Here is a 27,702-nt window from a genome sequence, read left to right as displayed (position 1 = left end):
ACTCAGGCAAGACCACTCACCAACAGCAGCTCCCTTCTTACTTGCCATGGGGGCCAGGCCTGCTGCTCTGCCTCTGTCTCTACCTCAGCCACCCTCCAGCCCAGCTGAAAGCCGTAAGGACAGTGCAGATACAGAGGTGAGCAGGCCTGCTGCAGAGCCTCTCCCTTTCACGTGAGTTATGTGAAGCACCAGCACATCCAAAGGATGGCTCAACTCTGCTTGCTCACTCCACAAACTAACAAAACTGCTCATTTGCCCTTCAGTGAAGATGAACATCCTACAGTCACATTTTCACTAGATCCAACACCGAGGACATCACCTTTTATGATAACAGCCTGCACTTGTTATAACGGGAAACATAAAATCCTAGGAATGCCTCCAAGGCAGACCTAAAGAGTGAAAACAACCAGAGAAGCCAGCTGCTTGTTGTTCTGTAGTTTTCTGTTTCATCCCCAGCAGCCTCAAGGCTGTTCTAACTCGCACAAACTGGATATGGTGTTTAAAGGACACAACAGAGACGGGAGACAGGCAGAGCACAGCACTGTCCACCCCAGATCTGCTTTGTCACATTCAGCATTTCCATCAACAAAAGCATCTGCTACCACAGCTAGCACTTCCTCTTCAGGGCCAAGTCAAAAATTAATGTTATTGGGTATTTCTGTTGACCTAACCAGGCACAAATAAACAGATTACATGGAAAATTGGTAAAAAGAAAAAACAACAAAGAAAAACAAAACAAAACCCTCACAGCTCCCTCAACTAAACAAAACGAAAACCAAACAAAAATCCCAAACAAAACCTCAACCTAAGCAACTCCTCACTAGCCAAAGGAAGCATATGCAAGCAAAGTACTTGCAAACCTGCTAAAACTGAATGAAAAATGATAATCAACACAAAACATGTCAGCAAGTCACTTGGTTGCTTCAAAACCTAAGACTCCTGTATAGGAAGCTGCCCAAGCCAAAATCCTGAAGCTCTATTTAAAGCCTGGTTAACTACTCCAGATTTCTACAGCCTTAAAGAATTCTCCTGCTTTGCGAACTGTGAAATAGCATTTGCAGCACCATTCCAGGTGGATACGGTTTAATGACTTTCTTCCACGTGACTAAATCAGAAGACGAGGAATCAATCATTTGGGCTTGTATAATCTGCATATTTTTATACAAATCTTCTCACCATTCTATCCCTCTGCTCTCCCACCTAACACAAATTCAACTCTTGGCATGCTGAATGTGCAGTTTTCAGTGCCTGCTTAAATCCTCAGAACTGAAACTGCAGATCACAAAACAAGATACCCAGCACAGCAGGCAGTGCACAGATCTGCAGAGAACAAGATATGAGCAGCCAAACATTCAGTTAAAATTCTGAAAGAGGCAGGATTCACAAATGTTTACCACAGTAGATGAATGGGGCAACGGTAAGGAAAAATACAACTCTTCAACTAGCTTGATATGAAACATACTGATTCAATTAGCACAGTAACTGTTAACTCCACCAAGTAAACAAATGGTTGAAGAAAATCAAAATTAAAATAACTGAAGAAAAAAACCCTGAACAAATAACTTATTTAAACTGAGTTATATACTGAGCTCATCCCATAACTGATTCAGCTGTCTGAAATCAGGTCTCTAACCTAGTTCCAACCCTTCCCTGCAACTGATGAATTTCAATAGTTACTTTATTTTTCTTACACTGTTCTTGAACTTAGGTGTCTGCATCAAACAGATGTCTTAAAAGAGTAAGTTATGGGCATTTTTAAATATAAAAGTTACTCAATACTCCAAAACTGAAGTAAGTCATCATAAGACAAAAGCCATGGCAGAGCTGTAAAAACAAGGGTTTCACTGGGATTTATATCAAACTACATTCTTCCAAGATTGTCACAGAGTAGAATATACAAGCTTCAGCTCCCCAGAGAAATTGAAATGGGTACAGCTCAAAGGCAAATCAAATCATCCAAGTTCCTCTTAACACCACCATGTTCTTCAAATGCACTGTAACAAAGTCTGGCACACAGCCTTGACTTTTTAAGTACAAAACCAAATCATTTTATTAGTTATATGCACAGATGACAGGGTACAACACTGCTGACTAACTCAGTAGCACTTTCACACATTACATATACTCACATCACCAAGATAAACACTATGATTATTATCATCAATTTGATTAATTTCCATATGATATTCATTTTGCTTCTTTTACAATATTAATTGATAGAAGGGTGGAAAAAAGTCTATTTTAAACAGAATTAAAATAAATAACACCTTTCCAGGGGAAAAAAAGTTCTCCTGTTCACTTCAAACAGCAACATCAAGAGAACGGCAAAACCAAATTCAAACCTCAAAGTCCATGGTGAATTATTAATACAACTGCAGGAAAACTCAACCACAGTATTAGAAGTCACAAGCCTGGAAGCATAACCAGAAGCAAAGCCAACTATAGCTCAAGAAATGCTGCTTCAGGCTTCTCTTCCTATCCCTAAGCCTGCTTTTGGGCTCCACTCCCCTCTTTGCTCTTGATACCTGCTTTCTTGGCATCTTTGGTATTTGCACTATGTTCCCTCCTCCCCTCCCCAACCTTGTCCCACGTGGGTCCTGAGCTGTACTGCTGTTCTCTTCAAAAGGCGCATGCTGCAGCAGCTCAGAGCATGGAGGAAGCCCCCCTGCTGCTCGCTCCTTTTCTATCAATACTGGGGCCCAAGAGGAATGAGGCCAAATCCTTCCTGCCTGTCAGCCAAGTTAATGATTCTCGTAATACACAGAAATTGAGTTAGGGTCCTACACAGAGCAGAGACACTTCCCTAACACTGGCCAGGCTTCTCCTGCCAAGTTCAAGCAGAACAAACTCTTCAAATCTTTTTAGGCAAATCACTGCAGAAAGACAACAACTCATCCCAAATCCCCCTGAAATGGTAACTGACATTTCCTAAAATCATTCAGCCTGAGTAACAGCATTTGGAAAACTTCTGCCCAAATGGCTGAAAGCAGCAAAATTTAAGACCCTGTTTTTTGCTCCTTTAGTTCAGAGTGGATGTCTACAATAGCAGAAGGTTCAGCTTTCACCATTGGACAAAAAGAACATCTCCTAAAGAATATTCTTTGTGTTTCATTTTTTTCACCTCAGTTCAAGGACTAACATTTTTGCTGTCATGAAGCCAACTGGAATTTGACTAAGTGAGAAAGCCTAGTACTCAGTTCAGTCAATCAAAATGAAATTTAGGGTAAAGTTTTACACTCTTGAGGAAGATGGACTGAAACTATTTCCTTCCCACACACCCCCTTAAGTTATGTGCTTTTCCTTTTAGTAAGCAATTTCATTTGAAACATTTCAAGAACAATGAACCCAAGCAGCAGTAAAACATAAGAACATACAACAGGTAAGCTTCATAATACCGGTTTTTCCAGTGTTTCTTCTCAAGCTTCTCACAAACTATAACAAGACTACATTATTCACCAGCTTCTAACAACATGAAATATACAAATATAAACCTGAAAAACTGAAGAAAATGTCTGAATAGCATTCATGGCTGTATTACAGCCTCCAAGGCAACAACTGTGTCAGTTTAGTTTGAAATCTTCACTTAAACAGAAGTTAAAATGTTTTAATAATTGTAAGCCAATAAGAACTAATTTCTTTAGGAAGAGAACTGAAGTACTAAAAGTCAGACCAAATGTGTAATTTAAGTCACTAACTCCAATCATCTTTTTAAACTGCTGCATCTAAATATAATCTGCCCTGAGGCAGGTAGTAAATTGCAACTTAAAAACACTGTCAATTTTAGACAGCAAACATAACAGGTACATAAAATCTTCCATGACATTTGTACTTACTTTATACCCCCTATGATAAAGATATAGCACCCACAGTAGAAGAACATGACTGAGCAAACATAACCCAGGATGCATGCAAATTAATACTTTTTAGTAAGTTTGCTTGCTAGTAAAAAGAACTGTTACTTACTGCTATTTCTCTGCATGCAGACATGGAAATTCCAGTACCTTCTATCTGTTTTAAAGCATAATCTTTATCATCTTTCCTGTGAAGAGAAAAAGAAGTTTGGTTTGTTTTTTTTTTAATTGCACCATGAATTCAATGTGAGCTCTTCAGTACCATTCAGAGATGAGTTTCTAATGAATACAAATTATGCATCTTATTTTCTTTTCATTCTTTACTAGTTAAATGTCTGGACATCCAGCTAAACTGTAAGCTAACCATAGCACCATGATAAAATATAAGTCTGCTCTCACTACACTGAGATGATTTTAAAACTTTCTTTTTAAAATGCAATGATTAACACTTCTTCCATTTCTTCCTTCTCTTATTAAAAAGAAAACAAAGTAAACAATTAGCACATACTAGAAATAAGCCTCGCTAGGGCTTTATCTCACACAAATGTATTACTCTGGGACACAGTAAGTCTCACCCATATTTTAATGAATTCTTGAGTAACCCAGAACCAATGCCACATTAAAACATCTTTTCTTTCCCCTAGATACCAAACTGCACCTTAAAATTTTGTTCCTACCAAGGTAATAGAACTGCCAAGATTAATAAAAAAACTCCACCAGACGTTAGAGCAATCTGAAGAATCCAGAAGTGGATTCCAGTGGAAGGTGTCCCTGTCCCTGACATTGGAGCTAGAACTAGATGACCCTGAAAGCCCTTTCCAATCCAACCCATTTTATGATTCTATGAAAGTTTGCTTGGCTTCAAACATATATAACATATATTAAAACCAACACCGTGACCTCCCTGTACTTTGACCAGTATGTAGCTTAGAATCATTTGTTTCACAAGCAAGCCTATTAGTAACTTCAGTTACCAAAAGCAAAATCAGGAAGAGATACACTGCAGCAAAAGAAGACACTGAACTCTTGCCCATTCCCAGCCTCAAAGACTCAAAAACTTTGAAGAGATGGAGTGCCTGTCCTTTCCACTTGTGGGCAGGCATGCACAGAACTCCTGGGGGGCATGACACGTAACAGCATTGCCTTCAATATTTGGAGCACTTGTATAGCCTCAAACCTCTAAGTTACATAACAAGCCTTATTCATTTTTAATTAGTCCAGACTTCCCAGCTGTGAAGAGCCACCCTAAAAAAAAATGCAATTCAAACATCCTTAAGGCAAATAAAACTAAGCTGTAGCTAAGGATTGGGAACAAATACACTTTTTTCCAGTTTCTTCCAGCTCTCACAATTTGCAAATCTCTGAATTGCTTTATTCCTACCCAAAATACACACTTTCCCCTATTAATCACCACCTAGGGAAGAGAGAAGAAAGTGGGAAATTAATGGACAAAATCTGAACACAGATAATGAGTAGAAAGAACAAACAGCAAGTGGACAAGAGAAGATTTCAGTAACAGAGGAATTACATGGATGCAGCAAGGTAAAAGACAAGAAAATACACAGCATTTGACACAAAAAAGGGGAAAAAAAGAATAGGGGAATGCAATGATAGAAGGCATTAAGAAGTTTCCATATAATAAAACCCTAAAACTTGCCAGCCTGGAAGAGAAAGAGACAATGCTGAGCACAAACTCTTACGTGGCCAAAACAAGGTGTTACACAATACCCCAGAGTACACACCTGTTCACACCTTAAACGAAAACAAGTTGCATGCAGCCCAAAACCAAGAAACTATTATGATACTAAGCACATACAACTATTATGATACTAAGAACTGTGCAACTCATGATGTATGAATATTACAGGGATCAAAAGCATAAACAAATTTAAGACCAAATTACACAATTTGATCTTTTGGTAATCTTTGGTAATTTGATTTTAAGATCAAATTACACAAACTCATGGTAGATAAGGGAGTTATGGACCACTCCAGGAGCAGCTTCTGAACAACCCCAACCTGCTTTCCAGCACAGAGATTTCCAATGCTGCTGATACAAAAAGATCAAATTTTCTCAGCAAAAAATTGTTTTACCCTCTATCTGCCTTAGCTAGCAATGGCTAGCTATCCAGCTGTTACTGGACAGAAATATGAAGCAGAACGAACTGGATTAGAGGTTATTCTCATTGCCCTGTGTGCTCATCTACTTAATTTTGAGGTGTTTGGAGAGATCTCTATTTCAAGAGAAGCGCTACCACACAGCTGCTACTGTTACGTGCATTACCACTGACAAAATAGGGAGCAAAACGGGTCAGACTAAAGGTTATTCTCATTGCCCTGTTGCTTATCTGCTTAGATTTCAAGGTATTTGAAGGACAAGTCAGTATACAAGCCAGTATAAGTACTACCAACTGGCGATACTACAAGCACTTCTGGTACCACTGTCTACAATGAAGCCTGCCATCCATTTAAGATGGTACAACTATTTTTAATTGGTCAAATTTTTGCCAAATTAAATCTGTACTAAAATTTTCCATGCCAGATGGTAGACCTCTGGAAATTTTTAAAAAACAGAAACCCCTCAGCTGCTTCCTAGAACAAAACTGGAAGAGCACTCTTTCAGCTGTGTGTGTTAACTCTTTCACAATCAGGGCTTTGATGCTGAAATTCAACAAGGTGGCTTAAAGAACACAGCATTTGGTCTCTTCAGAGCAATGGATGAAGCCTCTGAAAATTAATCTTCTCACATTAAAGGCCACTTTAAGAGCTGAAATCCAGAGCTTCAATGCCCAATCGTGCTCTGCCCTTACAGTGACCCAAGGCTGTAGGGAACGAACTGTTCCCTCCTTTGCTCTGCCCAGGTGCTGCATGTGGGAACCCAGACCAAGAGGCCGCTGCTGGGTCCCCAGCCTACCCAAGCAGTCTAGAAGAAATATAAGCATGGCAAAAAGAAGGAAAATAAATTAAGTTTAGAGATAAAGCACATTCTTAGCACCACGCTACACTCCACTCCAGAATGAGGAAAAAAATATACCAAAGGCTTCTAAGACTTAAATTTTCTGAATTGTGCTGGCACAGTTGAGATACAAAGTAATACACCAATTTCTAACCCACTCCTAACATCTGTTCTAGGCTGAGGCTGCTAAAACACCATGGTTACCCCATTACACCAGAAGTACCAGCTTTTCCATTTACAGAAGTAAGAATATCCTACTTTTACCTTTAAGGCAAGTGATATTTTCATTGTAAAACCGAGTGTAATTCTTTGGGAGAGAAGGGAACTGGGAGAATACTTTTTAAAGGGAACAGTAAGAGTTTACAGGAGTGCCAAACACAATGACCAAGCTTATTTTACAAAACTTAAGACAGTATTTTGCCAATAGTCTATTTAGAATCATAGCACAGCCCAAGGCTGCTCCATGATTCGGAGCAATTTCCTTCTCTGAAGATGAGAGACATTTGAAGATAAAGAGACATTCAACGACAAAACAGAAAAAAAAAGCAGAAAGAAAAAAAAAGGGGGGTGGGGGGGAAGCCCTGTTTATAAACATCTTCCACAGCCAATTGTGAGTAACAAAATGGGCCACTTAGCAGGTTGCATTTTAAGGGCACAGTAAGACTCAATTCAACTAAATTTCTTCCTTCTAACAGAGAGGTCATGTTCGGAAAATCTGGTCTTTCTCTGCTGCCTGGAATTAAACATTAAGTAACTTCAGCAGCTCTTCCACCTATCAGTTGGCTTAGAAAAGCTGGTCAATCTGCAAACTTACTTTTGTACCAATTTATTCTTACTTTCCTGCACTTAAGAAGGCTGGTATCTTCAACACTGTGGTGCTCCCCACTAGTAACATGCTGCAGGAGAGCAGCAAGAATAAGAAAACTGACTTTGCACACTGCTGCTAGCAACAGCAGTGCTTACTGTAGTCATGAGCAAACTACATAACCTTGTGGAAAATCCTCAGAGGGGCAACACTAACATCTGAGTCATAAACTTGAAAAAGATGGTTACCTGCAACACCACTTCCAGCAGATTTTAATGACAACAACAACAAAAAAACCCCCCTACCATCAAAAAGTATAAAAGGCATTGCTCTTACAGGTTGAATAAACTAAAACAAAAAAATTGCCATCTGTAAGAGTTTCAAGTTTTTATTATAATGCTGCTTCTAAGCACTGTAGTTTTTTAAGTTCTACTGAATTTGGAAGTACAAAGGCATCATAAGAAATATTCAGCATCCGGGGTAAAAAAAAAAAACCTAAAAAAATGCCCACATAAGTAAAAGAAAGGAGACCTATTACATAAAAGGCAGATTAAAAAAATAGTTCTGTTATTTCATCTCACATACCATAAATTTTGAAGAAATGTATTGACACAACATTACAATATATGCTTTATTTGGATCATTAGAACATTTCAAAATTCATATGAGTAATAAATACAGCAGAATAAAGTAACAAATCCTTTTAATCAGTGATGATAATTCTAAATTTACACTACAGTTAAAAATCTCAAATTCAAAATTAATTGTGACCATGTAGGAATAGCTTTGTCTATGAAGGGGATGTAAAATGTGACTGCAGTTAAATATTTGAGGGAAATAGGCTCTGGAGTTTTCAACTACCAAAAGAAACTGTAAATGCAGTATCTCCTCCACAGAAAACTCTAAGGAATCTCTTAACTGTTTATGCCTCTTATTCCCTAAAAAATAAAAAAAACTGATAATGAAAGATAAGCCTACCAATAAAACACGTGTAGGGATTTCTTTTATTTCTACATATTCAATTATGAAATTCAAACACAAGAGCAAATTACAACATTTGGGAGACTTGGCATTTTCATTTTGTTGCATCATCCCCTGCCTCTTCTCCCAAGACACAGCACTGGTATTTTTTGGTTTTGTTTCTAAATAAATGAAAATCATTCTAGTCATACAAGAGATCCAATGAAGTCTACAGGAAGTAGTAATTCAGTTCTTGGGAACCATATGAATGCACAAATGCAGTTTTTGAAGCTGAAAGATTTAATAAATTTTATACTAAATGTCCATGCTATAGCCACAACAAACATTTAAATACACATCAAAAGAACGCGTAATTTTCTAGAAAGTGCAGCAAGATGAGGGCAGACCTAGTACCCATTCAAATGATGACTTCCAAGAATAGAATTATCCGTCTCCTCTTCAAACACCACATTCATGGCACCAAATAATCTTGCCAGAATAAGTCCAGGAGTTCTATTTATTTTACGTTTTGTACATATTAACTACCAACCCAGAAAATAAGTATGTTGGAGAACCAAGGGCCAAAGGACATGAGAGGCTGAGGTCCTGAGTGCCTTCTTGGCATTGGTTTTCACATCACAACTTTCACAACTACACATTCCCAATGCTAGCAGCACAGTCCTGGTGAAAAGAAGTAGAGAAAACCAAATTAGGGACCATGTCAACAAATTGGACACACTCAAGTCCACATGACCATGTGGGCTGCATTCAAGGGTGCTTAACAGTGCTGGCAAATATCACTGCAAAGCCACTCTGTCATCTGCAAAAGGTCATGGTGCTCACTGGCAGATTCCTGATGATTAGAAAAGGGCAAATATCAGGACCCTCTTGGAGAAGGGCAAAAAGGTTCAGTGATATTATAGGCCAACCAGCTTAATCTCAGTCCATGAAAAGGTTATGCAGCAAACCCACCCTGGAAGCTATTTTCAGTCCCATAAAGGAAAACAAATGGCTGGGAACAACTAGCAAGGATTTTCCAAGTGTAACTTGTGTCTTACCAACCTGAGTGTCCCATACAATGAGAGGAACAGCTCTATGGACAGTGAAAAAGCACTGGATGTTACCTCGACCTTAGCAAAGCTTCTGACGTGATCTCTTCATACACACAGAGCCAAATTAGAGAGCCTGGACAGCAAGCAGCTGCGTGGGGCTGAGCTGCTGGGGTTAAACCTCAACAAGCACATAACCTGTCTTTATAACTGAAGAATGCAGTGAAATTTAAATGTAATAAAGGTTATTGTCACAACAGCTGAGACTGAGAAAAGTTTCAAATTGTCAAAACATTTAAATGTACGGAACCCAGCGGTTATCACTGCGTACATTTCAATGTACAACGCTGAACAGGTAAAACTCTGCAGAATGAGATGTAACAGTTCTGTGAGGATAGAGGGTAACAGTCAAATAGCAAAAAATACGTGCATCAGCAGAAAATAAATTGTATAGGAAAAAAATGGACACTAACTACTTGGTACAATGGCTGAGAAATCGCACTATAAGCACCTGACTTTCCAGAAACACATTTAGGTCAAAACTTTTGTCAAACTAATTAGCACACACAGCAAGTCTCATCACTGACCCTGTATCTTCAGGTAAACCTAAAATAAAGAACAAAATCTTATAAATCATTCTCTCAAAAATATCTGAGCTAACAGTGAGGCAATGATAACCACTACATCATCTTACAATTTCCTTTTTGCAAAACCTGCTAGTTTTCATACATCAAAATGTTTTCCAGTGATGTTGACAAAAAGAACTGAAAAATACCAATGAGGTTTTGCACAATAGCTTGCTTCAAGTCAATAGGTGGCTGCTGAAATAACCCCATCTTCATTCCCACACACGCTCCTGTCCTTTGCACTGGAGCCCAGGCACTCATTTTCTCATGGAGATGAGTTTGTTCAGGGCTTGTTCTGAGCTTATTCAGAAAGGTACTTCCAGATTTTTCTCTGGTACACTTTCTGCCCCATTAGTAAGTTGAAGTGGCCTGCTGAGTGCTCAGATGAACACCGGAGTTACCTAAAACCAAAAAGCAGACACAGCAGAAGTACAGCAGTTCCTGTCCACATTTAAGATGAAGTCAGATTATCTTCTAACCAGTACTTCATTTCCACATCAGCTGGATGCAATACATCCACATTTGCCAGAAGGCTGCAGCTAAGTGCAGCACCCCCCGCAGAAGTAATTACGATCACTGGAAAAATTCACCGTAGCTAAAGCCACATATTTTTCAAAATATGGAAACAATATAAGCTAAAATTATGTTCTTCTCTTATAGCTGTTTAAGAAGGACTTGAAAGTTATTTTACTTTTACTGATGCTCTATGCATATTATACATACAAATTTCCAAAATTTGATTATTCTACAAATACTTAATTTTACGAGGGCCACTCACGGGTTCTGTCTTGTGAGCACATTTCAGTTGAACTGGCTAAAATAAGTAGGATGTACCAAATCAGAAGATAAACATTAGCTCAAACTACTGCTTCTTCATTTGACTGAACTTAAATACATTTTGAAAAATGAAGTAGTTCTATAACATGCACTAAACCTACAGGAAATAGGTTAACATTATCTTCTCTATCATAAACTGTGTGCTACACAACCAAAGCATGACTATTTATAATAAAGTTCAGATTTATTCAAGCCCAGAGTATTTAAATGTATTTACAACCAGCTTAAAGTTTATTCCATCATAAATTCTAGCTTGTTTCTTTCAAGGAAGAAATCTGCCAAAAATGAGATAAAATCCCAGATTCTGTCATGAAAGCCTCTTACATATTAATATATGAGGAAGGATTATGAATAATACAACCCAGTCAGAAAATCTGTGAACCTGAACTATTTTGTTAAGGATTTCAGCTAAAAAGACTAGTTCACAACTCTTCTCTCCTCTACAAAGTTACCTGCGCAAAGAGAACATGAGAATAAAGGAACATCTCTTTCCAGGAAGAGAAGGGAATAAAGTGCAACTGGTACTAGTTAATCTGCAGATGAGAACAAATTCAGTTCATATATTAGTGTGACTTCTTACATATTTGTCCCTGCCATGAAACGCAGCACCTTCCACCCATTCTAATACAGATGCCAACATCAGGACCTCTTTACAGCGTCACATGCTCTCAACAGTGCTCACCCCCAAAGGGGAGATTTCAGACTGCTTCCCTATTTCTACAGAAATAAATGTTATTTATTTCTTCAACTTCAAATGTGAGATACATGAAAAAATATGAATAAAAATGCATAGAAGCATGTTTAAAAAAAAAAAGTAGTGAGCAATTGTCTAGAATCCCCTAGAGCTGAATGAAGCCTCCGAACAATATAGCACCCCTGAAAAACTTGCACATTGCAAAACTCAGAAAAGTTGACAGAAATTTCATATTTCATTTTAATTACCTGCTGTTGTTCTCTCATTTCTCCTATTTTTTTTTCAGAGAGGTAACAAAAATATGTGCCTTAATGCCAGGCAGTGAATATCTTCCAAGTTTGTCAGTAAGTTCTAGCTGAATTAAAATTTAACTCGAGGTCTATCACAGAAAGATCATATTAAAAATGTAAACATTAAACAATCTAGCAGAAGAAAAAAAATTAAGACTTCTCTCTAAGGCAACACTTCAATAAATTTGCATGGTACGGGTTGGTTTTTTCCCCCTTTTAAAGACATGTACACAACACACAGAAAAAGCAGAGGTGAAAGACAGCTTATTCAAAAGCAGGGAAAACAATAGTTTGTGCTTTTCACTGCTGCTATTAGTCCACTGCTGCCCCCCCATATAGCTCATCCTGAAGGAAAAGTACTGCTTCAGAATGACTGAGTCTTGCTAACACTTTAATATGCAATTTAAAATGTGTGCTTTAAAAAATGAAAAAGAAAATCCTTTACAAAAGGATAGAAGCATGTAAGGTGCACAGTTTGTGACTAAAGCTGGTTTCATGGACTCAGATCTAATTTTATAAGAGGTCATGTGAAAATAAAAACCCTTATTACTCACCACAATGCTAACAAAAAGAAATTAGTGCAGGGGAAAAAGCACTAACAGAACTGAATTTATTAAAGGTCTAGCTAAGGCATCAATATTTTTTCCATTCCCAAAAATACTTAGGAGGACATGACAAGATTGCTGGGCCAGAACAGCATCATTATTTTTATCAGATAGCAAGGCTTATGCTGAGAATATTTTCTACTTCAAAATAAATCCTCCAATAATCAGAGCTTTTAGTGAGTAAAGAAAAGGTCATTTCCAAAGCTGGAAAAACCATCAACAGCAAGCCAATAAACACTAGGGCTTCTGAGACAGCTGATGTGGTGAATGGCAATTACTGATTCACTTTTTTCCTTTTGTTCTTAAGATTTATTTTTTTTTAATTAACAACTTTTGCCACAACATGTAGTTTGGCAAGAAGTTCAAAGCAACCAAATAAATTCAATGATGCACTACACATGTGGTTCTTCTCATCTAAGAATTTGCTGCTGTGAAAAGGAAAGTCTTCTCTCAACATCTCTGCCTTGCTGCTCCCAGCCAAAAAATGGCCCTCCCTTTATGCCAGCTCTGATCTGTGAGATCTCCATGACATGATTCATCTCCTGCATTTCCCTAAGTGTTATCTACTTCTAAAAAAGAAGTTAGCTAATGTTAAGTGAGTTAACTAACATGACTTAACTAATTCTGTCAGTTTATAGCAGGGTAAGATGAGTATCAAAACCAGCACTAACAAAGTATGTGGTAAGAGCAAAAGACAGCAAAGGAACGAGCAGAGAATAAAGATGGAGATAGAGGAGAAAAAGCAAGATAACACTCACTTTACACCCTATTTTCTAGTGGTGGTAAAACCACAGGGAGTACCACAGGGAGTATGGCTGTCCATAATTCAAAACACAGGAAAAAAGCAAAAAAAAAAAAAAAAAAAAACAACCCAAAAAAAGACAGTCTTGCCCCCTGCCCTGCAATTAACTCCAGCACAAAATTTCCACAGAGGAAAGAATTCCTGGGATTTTATTATCTTTTCCTCTCTTAACACACAAAACTGTAATTTGACAGCCAGCCTAAAACCTAAGTTTTAAACCCACACAATTATGAAGATCATTCCTATGAGATTAGTTGATGGGCAGTAGACCCCACTCCAGACTCAAAGCTCCATGGTGCTTTACTAAATGTCATGGAAGTCTTACCAGTACTTTTATAGGAAGCAAAACATGAAGTGCCTAAACTAATAATCTCTAAAGGAAAAGATTGCTATATTTCATCTGCACTTTCCTTCTCATCTCAGATTGCTCTTAAGTCACCTCAGTATTTGTACCACTTCAGAAACTAGAAGCTGTGTAAAGAAAACACAGCACTTCAAAGCATCAACAACAAACTGGGAAAAGCACAGGTCTACACTCCCAAAAACCAAAATTTCAGTGAGTAACTTCTATTCTTGGTCCATTTTTCTTCAGTAGTCAAATCTATGACATTATCTGGAAGAAGCAACATATTCCTTGCTTTAAAAAAACTTCCTAAGCCTTTGAAGTCACAACTTTGCCTAACAGTCACAAACTTACTACTGCAGGAGCCACAAGTTCACAGATTATATTTGCTTATTTATTTGCCCTTAATGGAAATTCTTTCAGAAATTTATCCAGTCACTGAACAAATGTTTCCTATCTTCTCAAGACACTCAGGATTTTAGAGACACTGCCTGTCCCTTGCTCTCAGACAGAAGAGTCCTTGTCCGTGCAAATTACTGAAGTTTTCACACAGACACCACTCTGCATTCCTGAGTATTGCTGTTGGTCCTCTGTAGGTCTAGTATATCCTGCCTGTGATCAAGGAATTAGAAGCACCTACAATACTGAAAATAAGACTTAGAGCAACAATGCCACTGTGCTTTGTGCTCCACTTCATTGCTAGTAAGTTCTGTGATTCTCTCTGCTTTTTAGAAATTGGTTGCATTGAATGGGCACTTTCACAAAAGTGTCATTATAAACTCCACAACTGTTTTCTGAAATAATAAATTTTTGTGTGTGTAAAGAAAGGACCATTTTCCCAAACAAATGTGTTATTGGAAGACCTTGTGATACTGAGGGTAAAGCCCTCACAATCAGTCCTTGCCTTCATTATCCCACATAATACACATCAGCTTCTGAAGAAAGCTTCTCCCCAACTATTTATGACAAGTGATTTCCAAACAGAACTGAGCAGCACAGACTCCTGAGAGATACCACTAATGACCTCTCACCATTATTTCACATCTCTAACTTCTCCATCCAGAGAAGGATCATCTCTAAGCTCAGCTTCAGTCCCTGGTAGGGAACTTAACAGAATGCCTTTTGGAAATATAGTTAGATTACATCAACTGCATTGTCTTAGCCTGTATATTAACTCCATTGATGGATTTTAATAGACTTATGAAGTGCTGAATGTGTATTGTAAGGCTGTTTTCATCTCAGCACCTATCATGTATCCACTATCTCTGCTTTTAACTCTTACCAGTTAGTAGTTTCCACTTTTCCTTTTAAAAATTTATCTCACCACTGCCCTTTTCCTGTCTTTCATAACTGGGACCATTTAAAGCACAGAGTTATACTTTCTGGTTAGAAATCTGCTCCTTCCAATGTGCAAAGACATCTCACCTTGACGACTGCTCTTCACTTCATGAACACTGAAGTTTGAGACAGATCCCTCAATCATTGTCTTCACCACCAATCCTTTAAGTTCTTCCACAATGTCTACATTCACTTAACCTCTATTTCTTTATTCATCCTTCACAGAAGACATTATTTTTCAAAGAACATATCCTCATTCCCAAGGGCTTCTTCCTTTATTCTACTACTTCAGCATGTCACATTTTTCAAATTGATGGGTTTAGAGTACCTACTCACCCTCGCCTCACTGACAGCCCAGCAAAGCTTCAAAAACAGTTCCCAGGCAGCTTGCATCATTTCACCTTCCTGGCTATGTTTTAGCTTTGAGAGGCCATCTCCTCCCATCACCACCCCCCGTATTTTCTTTTTTAAGGGAAGCGGTATTTCAAGCAGGTTTTGCTTTAGCCATGTATAGATTCGGCATCCCACAGAAGCAAAGAACAAACCATGTTTGTCACAGACAGCCCTGAGGAGTATCAGTATGAATCTACTCTTCCACCCTACTGTAGGCCAAGTCCCAAGTTGATTCTCTGTGCATGCTCTGACTATCTGTTTCACTAAGTAACTACTTGCTATCACGAAGTTTTGTCGTGACATTCGTCCCTGACCAAAAGCACCCACCTAAATTAAATGAGCCTAATGAGCTGTTCATTACTGTATTCTCTGCTTTGTAGCCTCGCTGATCCAACACGGCACAGGCAAACAAGTCAGGCAGATGTAAATGCAGTCCTAATGATATTTTCCCCCTGCGCTTACATTCTACCCACAGAGCTTTCCGTGTTGCAGTAGCTAGTCTTTTTCTTCAGTCTTTTGGTATCTGACACTCATCTGGCAGAGTCACATAAGCTTCCAGTTGAGCTTTTATAAAATGCAACTAATGTAACAGTGAATGGCACTGTTAGCACTTTTACTTGCAAGGGGTTGTTTTGTCTAACCCTGCTTAAACAGGATTGAAGTTCACCCAAAAAGAAGCGAGAGATTTTGAAAGCCAAGCTATTCAAGTACAAAAAGTTAGGTAAGATTCAAATTACACTCAGGGACAAGTTTGCTGCCTTGCTGTTTTCAAGTCCCCCCAGGTAAAGCTTGCTCCAGTTGCTTTTATTAAGATCCATACCTTGCACAGAAGTTCTGTGAGAAAACACAGTTGATGAAACCTGACTTTCCAAGGCTTCGTTGTGGGATTATTCAGTATCTGAATGCAAGCTGTAAGTGGAAGTACACCTGCAGTTAGGGCTCCCCACTCACAGGGTAAGGCTATGCCTCTCACAGAAAACATATTTTGGCCAGAAACACGAAGTTGAATCAAGGGTTTGCTGCAATTCAGATCCTTTTGTAGTTCAAGTTCTCAGCTGCACTTATTATTCACACAGACAGTAATGAATTGAGTCTTCATTTTTAGAGCAACTCTCAAGTGTCCTTTATTCAAATGTCAACATCTTGTATGCAAGGTGCTACAAGCACACAGCACAGCTTTCCCAGAAAAACAGGCAGATTGTTTCAGTGACCTTTAGTTGTGTTCTTGCCTGTTCACAAAACGTGCATTTTTTTACAAGGATAATTTTAATTTTTGATGTTTAGCCTAGCATCTGTAGTTGAGAAAATCATTATGTTCAAGAGAACATTTTGTCCTTTAAAAAGTATCTGCAACTTTAATCCTGGCATGTATTTCTTTTCCTGCAAATTCTAAACTAATTGCAAAATATACTTTGCCATACTACCACTTAACACTCAAGGAAGTTAAGACACAGTTGAATAGGAACTCTTCTCTGAACAACAGTACCTTTCTTTTATTATTCACATATAATTTTACAAGGACTCTCTGGCATCCCAATATTCCTATGATTAAGTCAGTCTTTCACTAGGATATGCAAAAACAATGTTCAATAGGGCAACATCAGTAGAACTCTCCACTTTAAAAAAAGCAAAATATTAAAATAGTCTATCTAGCACCTTTCCTACATAAGCTTCTAAGGACTTCATATGCTTCTGTACAAAATTCAATATATTTATTCATAAAATCATAGAATGGTTTGGGTTGGAAGGCACCTTAAAGATCATCCAGTGATTTCCAAATTCAAGCAGCTATCTCTCAAATGGGAAGCCTCAATACATAGAAGTTAGCAACTCATTCACAAGTAGCCTAACAAAAAATTGTAACTATGAATAAAGCTAGGGCTGTAATCCCAAATGTGCTATTATGGGGCTTGACAAGGTCTCAGAAACCATTTGTTGAGCCTTGGAGGAGACAAGAGAGAACAGCAGGCTAGCCAGCCAGAACACAAAACCCTCCTGAATGGTTATCAGCCCGCACGTAGCAGTAACATGCATTACTTGCCAAGCTCACAAAGGAAAGATGGGGGACGGCAGGGGGAGAGGAGCGTGAGAGGTACAGCACTGGTACGATGAAGCCTGAAACTGAAACTTTATTCCCATCCATTCACACAGCACAGGCTTCTCTACTCTAAACTCAAGACTGCTTTCCAGTGGAAGGCTACCAGAAAGAAAAGAAAGACTTTTATTAGCGAAGTATCTTGATGCTCCTGCCTCACCTTCATTATTTGAACATACTTAGATACATTTTAGCTGTTCTGAACCTTGAAGAACAATTCCAAGACTTTAACTAAGAGAGAAGGATGAACTGATTATCATCCTCTACATAAAATCACAATCTAGAACTGAGTATTTTATCGTATTATAAAACTGCTGGCTTTGTTAATATTTTAAACAAATATAAAAGAAAGAGAGTTAGTTACATAGTGATTAAATAATCTTCATATTCTTGCTCAGATTCAAAATGAGAATTCTGAATGCTTCCCTTCAGCACGGGCCCTCTAGTCGTATTGCAAATGTTTAAGATCTGGCAGTTCCTCTTCCCCAACAAAGGTCCAGAAAACAAAATATTTTAACCTCAAATAATCTGAGCTAAACAAATCTAAGATTCTTCATGGCAGCAGACTGGCATAAGACATGCAGATTATTACCTCTGTACAATACATTACGTACCTCATTCTAAGAGGCAACCCCAGCTGCACGTATACTTCCAATTTGAACTTGCATTTAGACAGTGGATAATTCCACAATAAAGCAAACACCCTTGGGAAGTAGAACAAATAAATCAGGTTTCATAAATGCCATCACATTTCTACTGTGCAAGGTAAAAGCTGCAAACAGAACTAGCACAGCCCATGTGAATTTAAGACAGCAAGGCTGCACATCCATCATCAACCTTCCAGTATCTCAAAAGCAGCTAGAACCTCATGTATCTTAATGGAGGGACTCTGTACAGACACAAAATTCTTTGGCGTTTTAGCAGTTTAAGAAATATAGAGGTTATTCATATGCATAGCTATAAAAGTAGTATTTTTTATCTTATGGTTAAGACATGTCCTGATGGTTTTGGAGAAATACTTGAAAGCTGTATTTTCCACAGAATCATTATCACATGAAGAGACCACAAACAATTTTGCTTAAAATCAGCAAAAAGGTTAGGAAATCTGGATATTCATCTCCTACAGATTATTCTTTTAGAATCTGCAAAGGCCAGTCAAGGTCCTGCAAAAGCATGAAGGGTGTTAAAACCTCATCACACTCATCCCTCAGTGCAAGGGAGATGCCACTCCTCTATTTTTTTTGTTAAAAATCCCACAAAAAAACTTTATCAGAGATGAGGAAACACTTTCTCAGAATCTGCTCTCAACCTGTGGACTGAAGAACTGCTACTGCATGGCCAAGTACATGCCCACTGAGTACTTATCACTTGCTTATCCACCTGAACTTTTGTTTTCAAAGTACTTTTCTTCAAATGTACAAAATTACAAAATTAGATCCTTCCTTAATTCTACCATTTTATTCCTGATTTCAGATATCAAATGTAAGGGGCTCCTTCTAGGCCAAGCCCAGGTTGTTTTCCGTAATATCTATTCAAATTCTTGCAACTCAGTAGCGGAAACAAGAGCTGCAAGATCTGTCATCCTGGTCCAGAAGACCCCAGGACCCTGACTCACCTCTCCCACCCCACTCATCCTCTGAGACAGAAACCCAATCCTACTCCACAGTGGTCACTGATCACACCCAGGAAAGTTGCAGCTCCATTTTTCTCCCTGCCTTCAGACCATTTGTTAACACAACACTGCCACAGTCCACATCTAGCCTAGCTGCAAAAGAAGATGCTTTCCCAGGCAGAGATACACTGCCCAAGCTCTGAGCTCCTGAACTCTGCAGAGCTACCACACCACCTCCACCTCTTCTTTCACCTTCTCCTGAGGAGCAGTTTAGCTCCAGGTTCATCTCCCCTCCCTTCACAATGCATTTTTTCAGTGTACCCAACAACCACACATCTTAACCTAAATGATTCTATGATAAATAGGGAGTTTTCTTATGTATGTAGAAGTCTAGAGGGAAAAGAACTATTCAGAAAACTTCAATTGCCTGTCTGTAACCGAAGCCATTATAAATTTTTTTTAATTATTTTTTTTTTTATACTTCCCAAGAAGAAGACACTACCAGACCGTGCAATTATTTATGATCCTCACTTCACCTACCCCTAATCAGCAGTACTCTCTAACAGCACCATTGCAACAAATAATTATCACATCTTTGCTGCTTCCAAGGCAGCCATGAAAGGAAGACAGAGAAGTCTACTTATCACTCCCATTACAGACTCTTGTAGGAAAATTCAGATTAATATGACACTTCAAAATGAAAGGCTTATCCTCTGGAACTAAGAGCCAGAGGCAACCACCCAAAACAGGCTGCATGGCAAAAATATAGACATGGCAAACATTTTATCGTAAGACAAAAATACTAGCACACCAGGCAAATGGCAGAGACCAAAGATAGCACTCTTGGTCAGCACAGAACAAAGGAGATTCTGTGAGATGCATGAAGTATCTCCTTTTGGGGCTGGAGCCCATGATCTCTGCTAAAAAAAAGATACCGGCTGCCAATTGGTAAGACCGACATCCATGATTTTGCTTTCTTCTTCTCACTAAACTAATTTTATGTTTAAATCTAAATAAAAAACCAAAAGGCAACTACACTATTCTGGAACCAGAGCTGCACATGAAAGTATTAACTACAGTGGAGGTGGGAAGACACAGTCCACACCAGCAGCCTGTGCAATGCCTCGCATCCTCAGTTCATCTAAACACAGCAGCTCGGTGTCCACCCCACATAACCACAATTCCACAAGGATAAGGATTCATAGCAGAAGGAATTCAGTTTCAAAGAAAGCTGACAGACAAATGAAAAAAATAACTGAAACAAATCAGTATTTTGTTAGGAGGTGCTGCTACTCAGACCTTTGCAATTCATGTCCTGCTTTTCATTGTCCTGCTACTTGTCCATGGAAAAATTACTCTGGTGAAAGACAGAAGCATCTAGGTATTAACTGGCTACTCAGAGCGATCTGCTTCTATAAGTATTTCAGGCACACCAATGAATGGCTTATAAGTCAGTAAAGTTCAATGAAGAGCCAGATTTTTACAACCTCCTTGATACAGTGGCACAACAATCACTTTTTAATGACACAATGGACATATCTGGGCTGTAATTTGAAGGTCTTGTGAAGTGCCTATTGGCAAGTTGGTTGTTGCTGCACACTGTTGGGAGTACAACCCTGCCATACACAAATCCAAGCCGCTCTACCGTCATTAGGTTTCATCTGTAGTTTTCAAATTTCAGCCAGACTAAAAGTCTCTTCGTAAGAATGAAGAAATTTTTCTGTTTCTGCTACAGCAGTCTGCAAATTACAGCTCTTCAGATTCCAGTGGTAATAAATGACATTTCCACTGTTATGTGGTTGGTTATTTTTAACAACCAAACAAAAAAAAAATCCTTTGAAAATACTTTTAAAACAGAAAAATCAAAGAATACCCAAGATCTAGAGCAAACATACTACCTCAATGTCATTTGGCCAAAAGCAGTGCTCTCTGACAACATGTACCTTCTGTATAATCAGCAACCTCAAAAATTGTCCCTTATTCTCTCATGGGAAATCATGTACAGCAGTACATGCCCCCATTATTTACATATATTACTGTAATTTATAAATCCAGAATGAAATTACATTGAGAACTTTGGCATTTTTCTTTGTTGTTTTGCAACACTACTTTCACAGCCTCTTCTCTGTACTTGTCATAGGCTTCAGGTAGGAAGGAAACACTAACTCACCTTTGCTGCAGGGTATGAAAATAAATCAACACGTCTGTGACAAGATAACAAAAGATCACACCAAATTAAGTCCAAAGGCCAAAGCAGGACTCACTCAACCACATGACCTTAAAAACCTATAAAGCCTGAAGCCATGTAACCGGGTAAGAAGGGAAGGAAGAAGATGGAAGACAGTTAAAAGTGTGGTTGACCAGAAAAATGTAAGAGCGCAAGACTTTATGCAATATAGCATGCCTACCTCATTATGTAGATATAGTTTAATTAGGAACTTTGTAACTACTGTGGTGAAGGATCCAAAAGAGACTCAGGGCATGTATTTTAAGAAGATAATACCACATATTACATACATAAATAAAGTCTGTGGCATTTAGAAATTCCACATCATTGTTGACAGGAGTCAGAAGCCAAAGGCTTGCATGCCGGCTCTACGGCTCTCACCACCTGCCTGCGAATCTCTACCAACTGCTTCGGGTCAAAACAGTTGAAATAACACACAAACATTCAGCCAAAAACAACAACAAAATCACCACCCTCACATCTATTAAACTGAGAGAAGACAAGAGTTGTTTGTAAATTTCTAGTGAAAACTAATAGCATGACTGCCATGATAAAACTCCTGTAAAGGCCTGATACAGAACTAATCAAGAAGCTTGAAGTTCATTCAGTCCTGCTGTTTCACTCCTTGCCAAGTAAAATTCTGATTCATTACATCTATCTGTGGCACTCCTAAACTCTCTGTACCTCTCACTAAATATCAGTTTGATATAGACCTTGACGAAATAAGTGATTGTTTATCTGATGTAACTCAATCAATAAATATCCACAAACACAGACAAATTGGAACTAATCTGCTAACCACGTTATGAAGGGCCAGAAAGTGGTTTAGTGTAAAAAAAACAACCAACCACCAAAACTCAGAATTCCTGAAATAAACAAAAGCAGGCTCTTCCGCATGCATCGCAGAGCTTGGCCTGATCTCTGAGCGAGCAGCTTAACTTCTACAGTCACAACAGTCAGAAGTGACTGTTTTTGATAACATTACAGAACAGACACTATGCTCTTACCTTTTCCCTTTGACAACAGGTTATGCAGTTTATCTATAATGTATTAAAACATTTTCTTTTGTTTTCCAAAAACATTTCAGATCATCCATCTTCACACACTGTGAAACAAGAATAGCATAAAAATCTTGCGCATTACCCAATCCATTCATTATTTTATGTAACTTAAACAGTTCTGCCTTCTCTATTTTCCAAGATAAATATTCCTCATCCCTTCAGTTTCTCTTTAAACAAGAGCTTTTGAGAGAGAATCAAAATTCTTGCGATCTCCTTTTAACTGATCTGTAGAAACTATGATATATCATATTAGAGATTAAGCAACCCAATAACTTACTGGACATCTACTGTATTTCCACCATTTTGCTTCTTTTACAACTCATACACCCTCGAGGAAAAATCTACAGACCCTCAAGGAAAAAAAAAAAGTAGATTAGATTTGACTGTTTGAAGCACGCAAGATGTATTTTCATAATGCCAATTACAATGTGCCAGTAGGTTCAAATTAAACAATCTGTTCCCCCACTTACACAGAACTGTAAAAGCTGAAATTACAAAAAATTCCAATTCCACTTGTGTTTGGGACCAATATCACTTCTCTCAGTTCTTGACAATAGCTAGGAGAGCACCAGTTTGCTTAGTGTTGGTTTCCCACCAACAGTCTCACCACTCAAGTCTCTTTCCAAGAGATTAGGAAAAGCTTTCAGTAAAGCACTAGGGGACATTTCTAGAGTTCAAGACCTTCAGTTATGTAATTTTTTTGCTGTTGTAATTAAAAAGTTAGATACTGCCTAACAGGGACATTCAATAGTTTCTTATTCTCATCCAAACCACATCCGATAAACAGGAAAAATGATTCTTTGGAAACACTCCAAATTGCCACTGAAACAGTCAGCTTTGCTCCACGGAACAGGCTTCTCACTCAGATTTCTGACTGTGGCTGTATCATAAAAAGGGAGAGAAGAGCAAAGAAAGCAGTGGAAGACCAATCCCATTAAACTTGGGCACACAGCTTTGACGTTAGCACATGCTCAGCACATGGTGCCAGCCACAGGAGGGGCTGTACCCGGTGTGCTGCACAAGCTGGGCAGCCAGGCTTGCATGAGAGCCTCCAGCGTCCTGCCACCTCAGTCTGCCCATACCTGGGATTCAGCTCCTAGTGAGCTTCAAAGAAGAGAAAAAAAGTAAAACCCAATAAATCTGCATGCTAGTTCACCAAACAAAAACTGCTGGTATATTTTCCAAGCCCAGCATAAATCAAATAGGTAGGTTTAATATCTGGGTTGAATAGCATTCGTGAGGGAGCACGCAAAGCAGCTTTTATGCAGGAAATAACTGACATTTTTTTGGACCAAAAAAAAAAAGTAAACTATCCTACCAACACTAGAGATGAGCAACAGTTCCTTTATCTGAAGGCTGATGCTCAACATGCCATGCCTGTGCTCCCTTCCCAATGTCTGCCATTAAGAGTCAAATGCCTCCTTGTACACCTTTCTGCTATAAAAATAAACCCCATCAATTCACAGACTTTGTTCTAAGCAGGTTTTAGAGCCCATTGCAGGTACTGCACTAATGAGAAAGACACCATCATTCAATAAAAAGCCAGGAAGATTCAACCACATAGGCCACAAACCTAAAATAAAAGGGATTAAAATAAAAACTTGAAAATACCATTTTGCTGCAGGCAATGCACCACATAGAGCTCAATTATAATGGCTAACATTGTCACTCAGCTGATTTGGTGTTCAGTTGGGTCAAGTTTGGCAGCTAATATGTGAGAAACCCCCATGGAGCTGTACCTGGTGATCCTCTGAGACGGACCAGTAGAGACTCCAAGCCTCACCCTGTGGCAAAGGGCACTTCAGGGCTGGACTGGCTTTTTTCTTGGAGCAAGGCACGAAACCCTGGTTACACCCTCATTTGGTCATGAGTGCACATACTGCAGGACATCTCCCCCTCATTAGAAGGATTCTCACTCTAAGATTCCTGAAGAGCTGTCCTCCACAACATTCCTGTGTAGTTCCAATGATGCAATTAACTTCCTAGAACTAGGATACACAGCTGCTATCTAGTTTTCAATTGCCTTACTGCACCTCAGAGGCAGCAGTAAAACCTGTAAAGCAGTAAAAGAAAAAAAAAAAGGAGATGAAGACTGCAGTTGTACTACAGACACTGCTCCTAGTATTCTTGAACTGGGTTTTATCACCAAGGGCCTTAGAAGATACATTTGCACAAACCCGATTACTAAAATTCAGTTCTTTTTTGTGATCCTTCTATCCCTTAGACATCCATACTAGAAGATGTCATTTAAGAAAAAGCTGAACCAATATTGTTTACAAAATATTTGCAGTCCTGCAGCCCACTCTTGAAAGTACTCTAAAAATTACCATGTGTATCTTAAAATATTTGTGTTATTTAAATTAAGAATTAGAATCATGCAACAAAGTTTAAAGAACACTTGCAAGCTCACGGGAAATGTAAAAAAGAAGATTTGAGCTGTAGAGATACCAGAAACAGCTAAAAAAATGATTGACCCATCACTACTTACCATCTGAGGAATACTAAAACAATGCAAGAATATTATTTCAATATATGCATGTACTAATACACAAACACCGAATGCTGCTGCAGGTACTCCCCACCACAAGACATAACATCCATACATTACCACAGCTTCAAGAAAACTAAATGTTGTTACACATTTGCTTCTTTGATTTAATTGATTCCCTCCGGATAAAGGGATGTAAATGAAACCTTCAATCCTAATTCCACCCTTGTAATTTAAGATCACATACGTACAAATATATTACAAGCTACAAAAGCATCTATGGATGCTTCTATTTCACATATTTTAGTGACTGTCCAAGAGCAATTACACAGCATATTTAGAAGAAAAAGTTTACAGAAATCAGGCAAATGGGAAGTATTATGGAAAGGGATTGGTAACAAAGCAGTAAATGAACAACAAAGCAAAGAAAAAATGAGACAATATACATTGCTCATCTTTTTTTTTACCCCAAACTTTAATCAAATACCATACCTTGATTTCCCCACTCACCAACAAGAGTGAGAATTTAAAACCACCTTTGAGTAACTACCCATTTTTAAAGCAAACAATTCCATTTTTTTCCTGAAATTTCTCAAAATGGCACTACCACCAGCATTTTTAAACACTCTCTCCCAGACAACATCAAGCAGACCGATGATTTCACTAGAAATGCTTCAGCAGTATGACATGCTGAATTCCCTACACGTTGCTGCAGTCCAACATGCTGAACAGCTGCAAAGAGCCTGACATAAACATTAGAAATGTAGCCATATCTTTCAGCACCTCGATTTATTTTTTGTATTATTATGTACAATCTCTGTATGAGCACAGAAACCAGGGCTGGCTGTATCAGCAGCGTTGGCACTGGTGTACAAGGAGGCTTGAGGTAACAGCTTATCGCACGGAGAACTGGTTTTTTCCTCTTGCCCACCCAGAATAGAAAGAATTCATGCAAGATAAAGAATTTTTCCTATGAACAGCTGGAAGGATCCAAATACAAAAGTTATGGAAAAAGGTAGTTACCTGACTCCTACCATCAAACAAAATCCAGGCTGAAGTAACTGCAATTAATATCAGCATGTTATATCAGCATGTGTTGTAAGACACAGACAAGACAAGGTGCAACCATTTCTATTACAACTGTTCTCTAGATAATAGCCAGAGCACTTCCTTCTAGAATCAAAAGCTTATGTAAACCCAACCAGATCGTATTTTGGCCATGACTGACCACCGCCTGCTTTAAAAGTTTATTTATTCAACATAAAAATAGCCAGACTTTCAAAATGCACCTTATTTGAACGACAGAATACAGAGCACCACTGCGGTGAGACTTTAACAGAAAGACTGGATGTAATTGAAAATTTAGGACCTGCTACAGGAACAACCCGTGCCTCTCCTGTTTCTCCCGCTCCCTACTTCCTATTGTTCCGCTGTTCAGCAAGTGATGCCGTGTCACGGACGAGAGAAACCTAAATGACAGTTTCATTAGGTCTTTCCCTAAAACGTTTATGCCAAGAAATTAATTTGCTCAGGTCTATACCGAGAACGGGTCATACACAAAAAACGGTTTAAAGCATTCTAAAGCCCCGAAGGCACGAGAAGCAGCCAGCAAGACGACCCAAAATGGTGACTACAAGTAATAAATCATATCAAAAAAAGGGCATTGTTAAAAAACCACACCAAACAACAACAACAAAAAAAACCCGTCTATGAAGCCGATGGTCAGGCTGAACAGTTGTAAGCGGCCACTGATTCACTCACAACGAGAATCCATTAAGGAAAGGGTTTTCCTCGAGCACAAAATTTGCTTCTCCAAGCCCACCAGTACCGAAACACGACTCCGGCACTGCGCTGAGGGGCTGGGGACGCTCGGCGCGACCCACGGGGAACCAGGCGCCGGCCGGCCGGGATAACGCGGGGCTCACCGGGCGGGGATCGGCAGGGCCGGAGAAAGGACGGCATTAACGCGGGGAGCGGGGGGGCCACACGAGCCCATGGGGCAGCAGGCGGCAGGGGAAGGAGGGCGCGGGCGGGCCGGGGGTCCCGTGGGGAGCCGCGCCGCTCGCTCACTCACCCGTCCTTGCGCTTGGCTTTGTAGACGTGCCCGTAGGTGCCCCTGCCCACCTTGCAGCCCTCGTACTCGAAGAGGTCCTCCACCCGCTCGCGCTCCCCGGTCAGCTTCACCTTGAAGTCATAGTCCATCTTGGGCGCCCGCCGCGACCCGCCGCCGCCGCCGCCCCCGGCAGCCGCGCCCCGCCCCGCCGCACACACCGGGCGGCGGCAGCAGCAGCAGGAGGAGGAGAAGGAGGAGGAGGAGGCCCCCGCGCCGCCCCGCGGAACATCCAGCGGCGGGGCTGCTCCCTTCGCTCCGAGCCCCGACCCCCGGCGCTCCCTCCCTCCCTCCCTCCCTCTCTTCGCTCCGCGCCAGGAGCGGCACCGCCGCCGGTCCCCGGGCGGGCTCTCGGGGCCGCGCCCGCGCGCGCTGCCGCAAACGGACGTCGCAAACCGCGGGCACCTCCCCGGCCGCGGGCAGCGCACCACGTGGAAGGGCCCGTCCCGGCGTGCCTTGCGGGCGCAGCCGCACGCCGGGAGGTGTAGTACAGGCGGAGGGAGGGAAGCCGAGCCGCACTGCATGCCGGGAGCTGTAGTTCTGGGCAGGGCACGAGGGGC

At 39.7% G+C, this 27,702-nt stretch overlaps 1 protein-coding gene across 3 annotated transcripts in view; it reads right to left on the bottom strand.

Moving 5' to 3' along the window:
• Positions 1 to 27,420, bottom strand: part of CDK8 (cyclin dependent kinase 8) — a 75,127-nt gene extending 47,707 nt beyond the window's left edge. The window contains exons 1-2 of one of the 3 annotated variants that reach the window (XM_048294934.1): positions 27,107 to 27,420; positions 3,964 to 4,039 (exon numbers count right to left, since the gene is read on the bottom strand). In XM_048294934.1, coding sequence (XP_048150891.1) covers positions 3,964 to 4,039; positions 27,107 to 27,234 — 204 coding nt within the window. In that variant the 5' untranslated portion in view covers positions 27,235 to 27,420. The remainder of the gene's footprint in view (positions 1 to 3,963; positions 4,040 to 27,106) is intronic. The other 2 variants (XM_048294933.1, XM_048294932.1) reach the window with 2 other exon arrangements.
• Positions 27,421 to 27,702: the final 282 nt, after the last annotated feature.

This window comes from Corvus hawaiiensis, chromosome 2 (assembly GCF_020740725.1).
Source record: "Corvus hawaiiensis isolate bCorHaw1 chromosome 2, bCorHaw1.pri.cur, whole genome shotgun sequence".
Lineage (NCBI taxonomy): Eukaryota > Metazoa > Chordata > Aves > Passeriformes > Corvidae > Corvus > Corvus hawaiiensis.
Note: the sequence above shows the minus strand (reverse complement) of the source record. Positions and strands in the feature narration are given on the sequence as shown.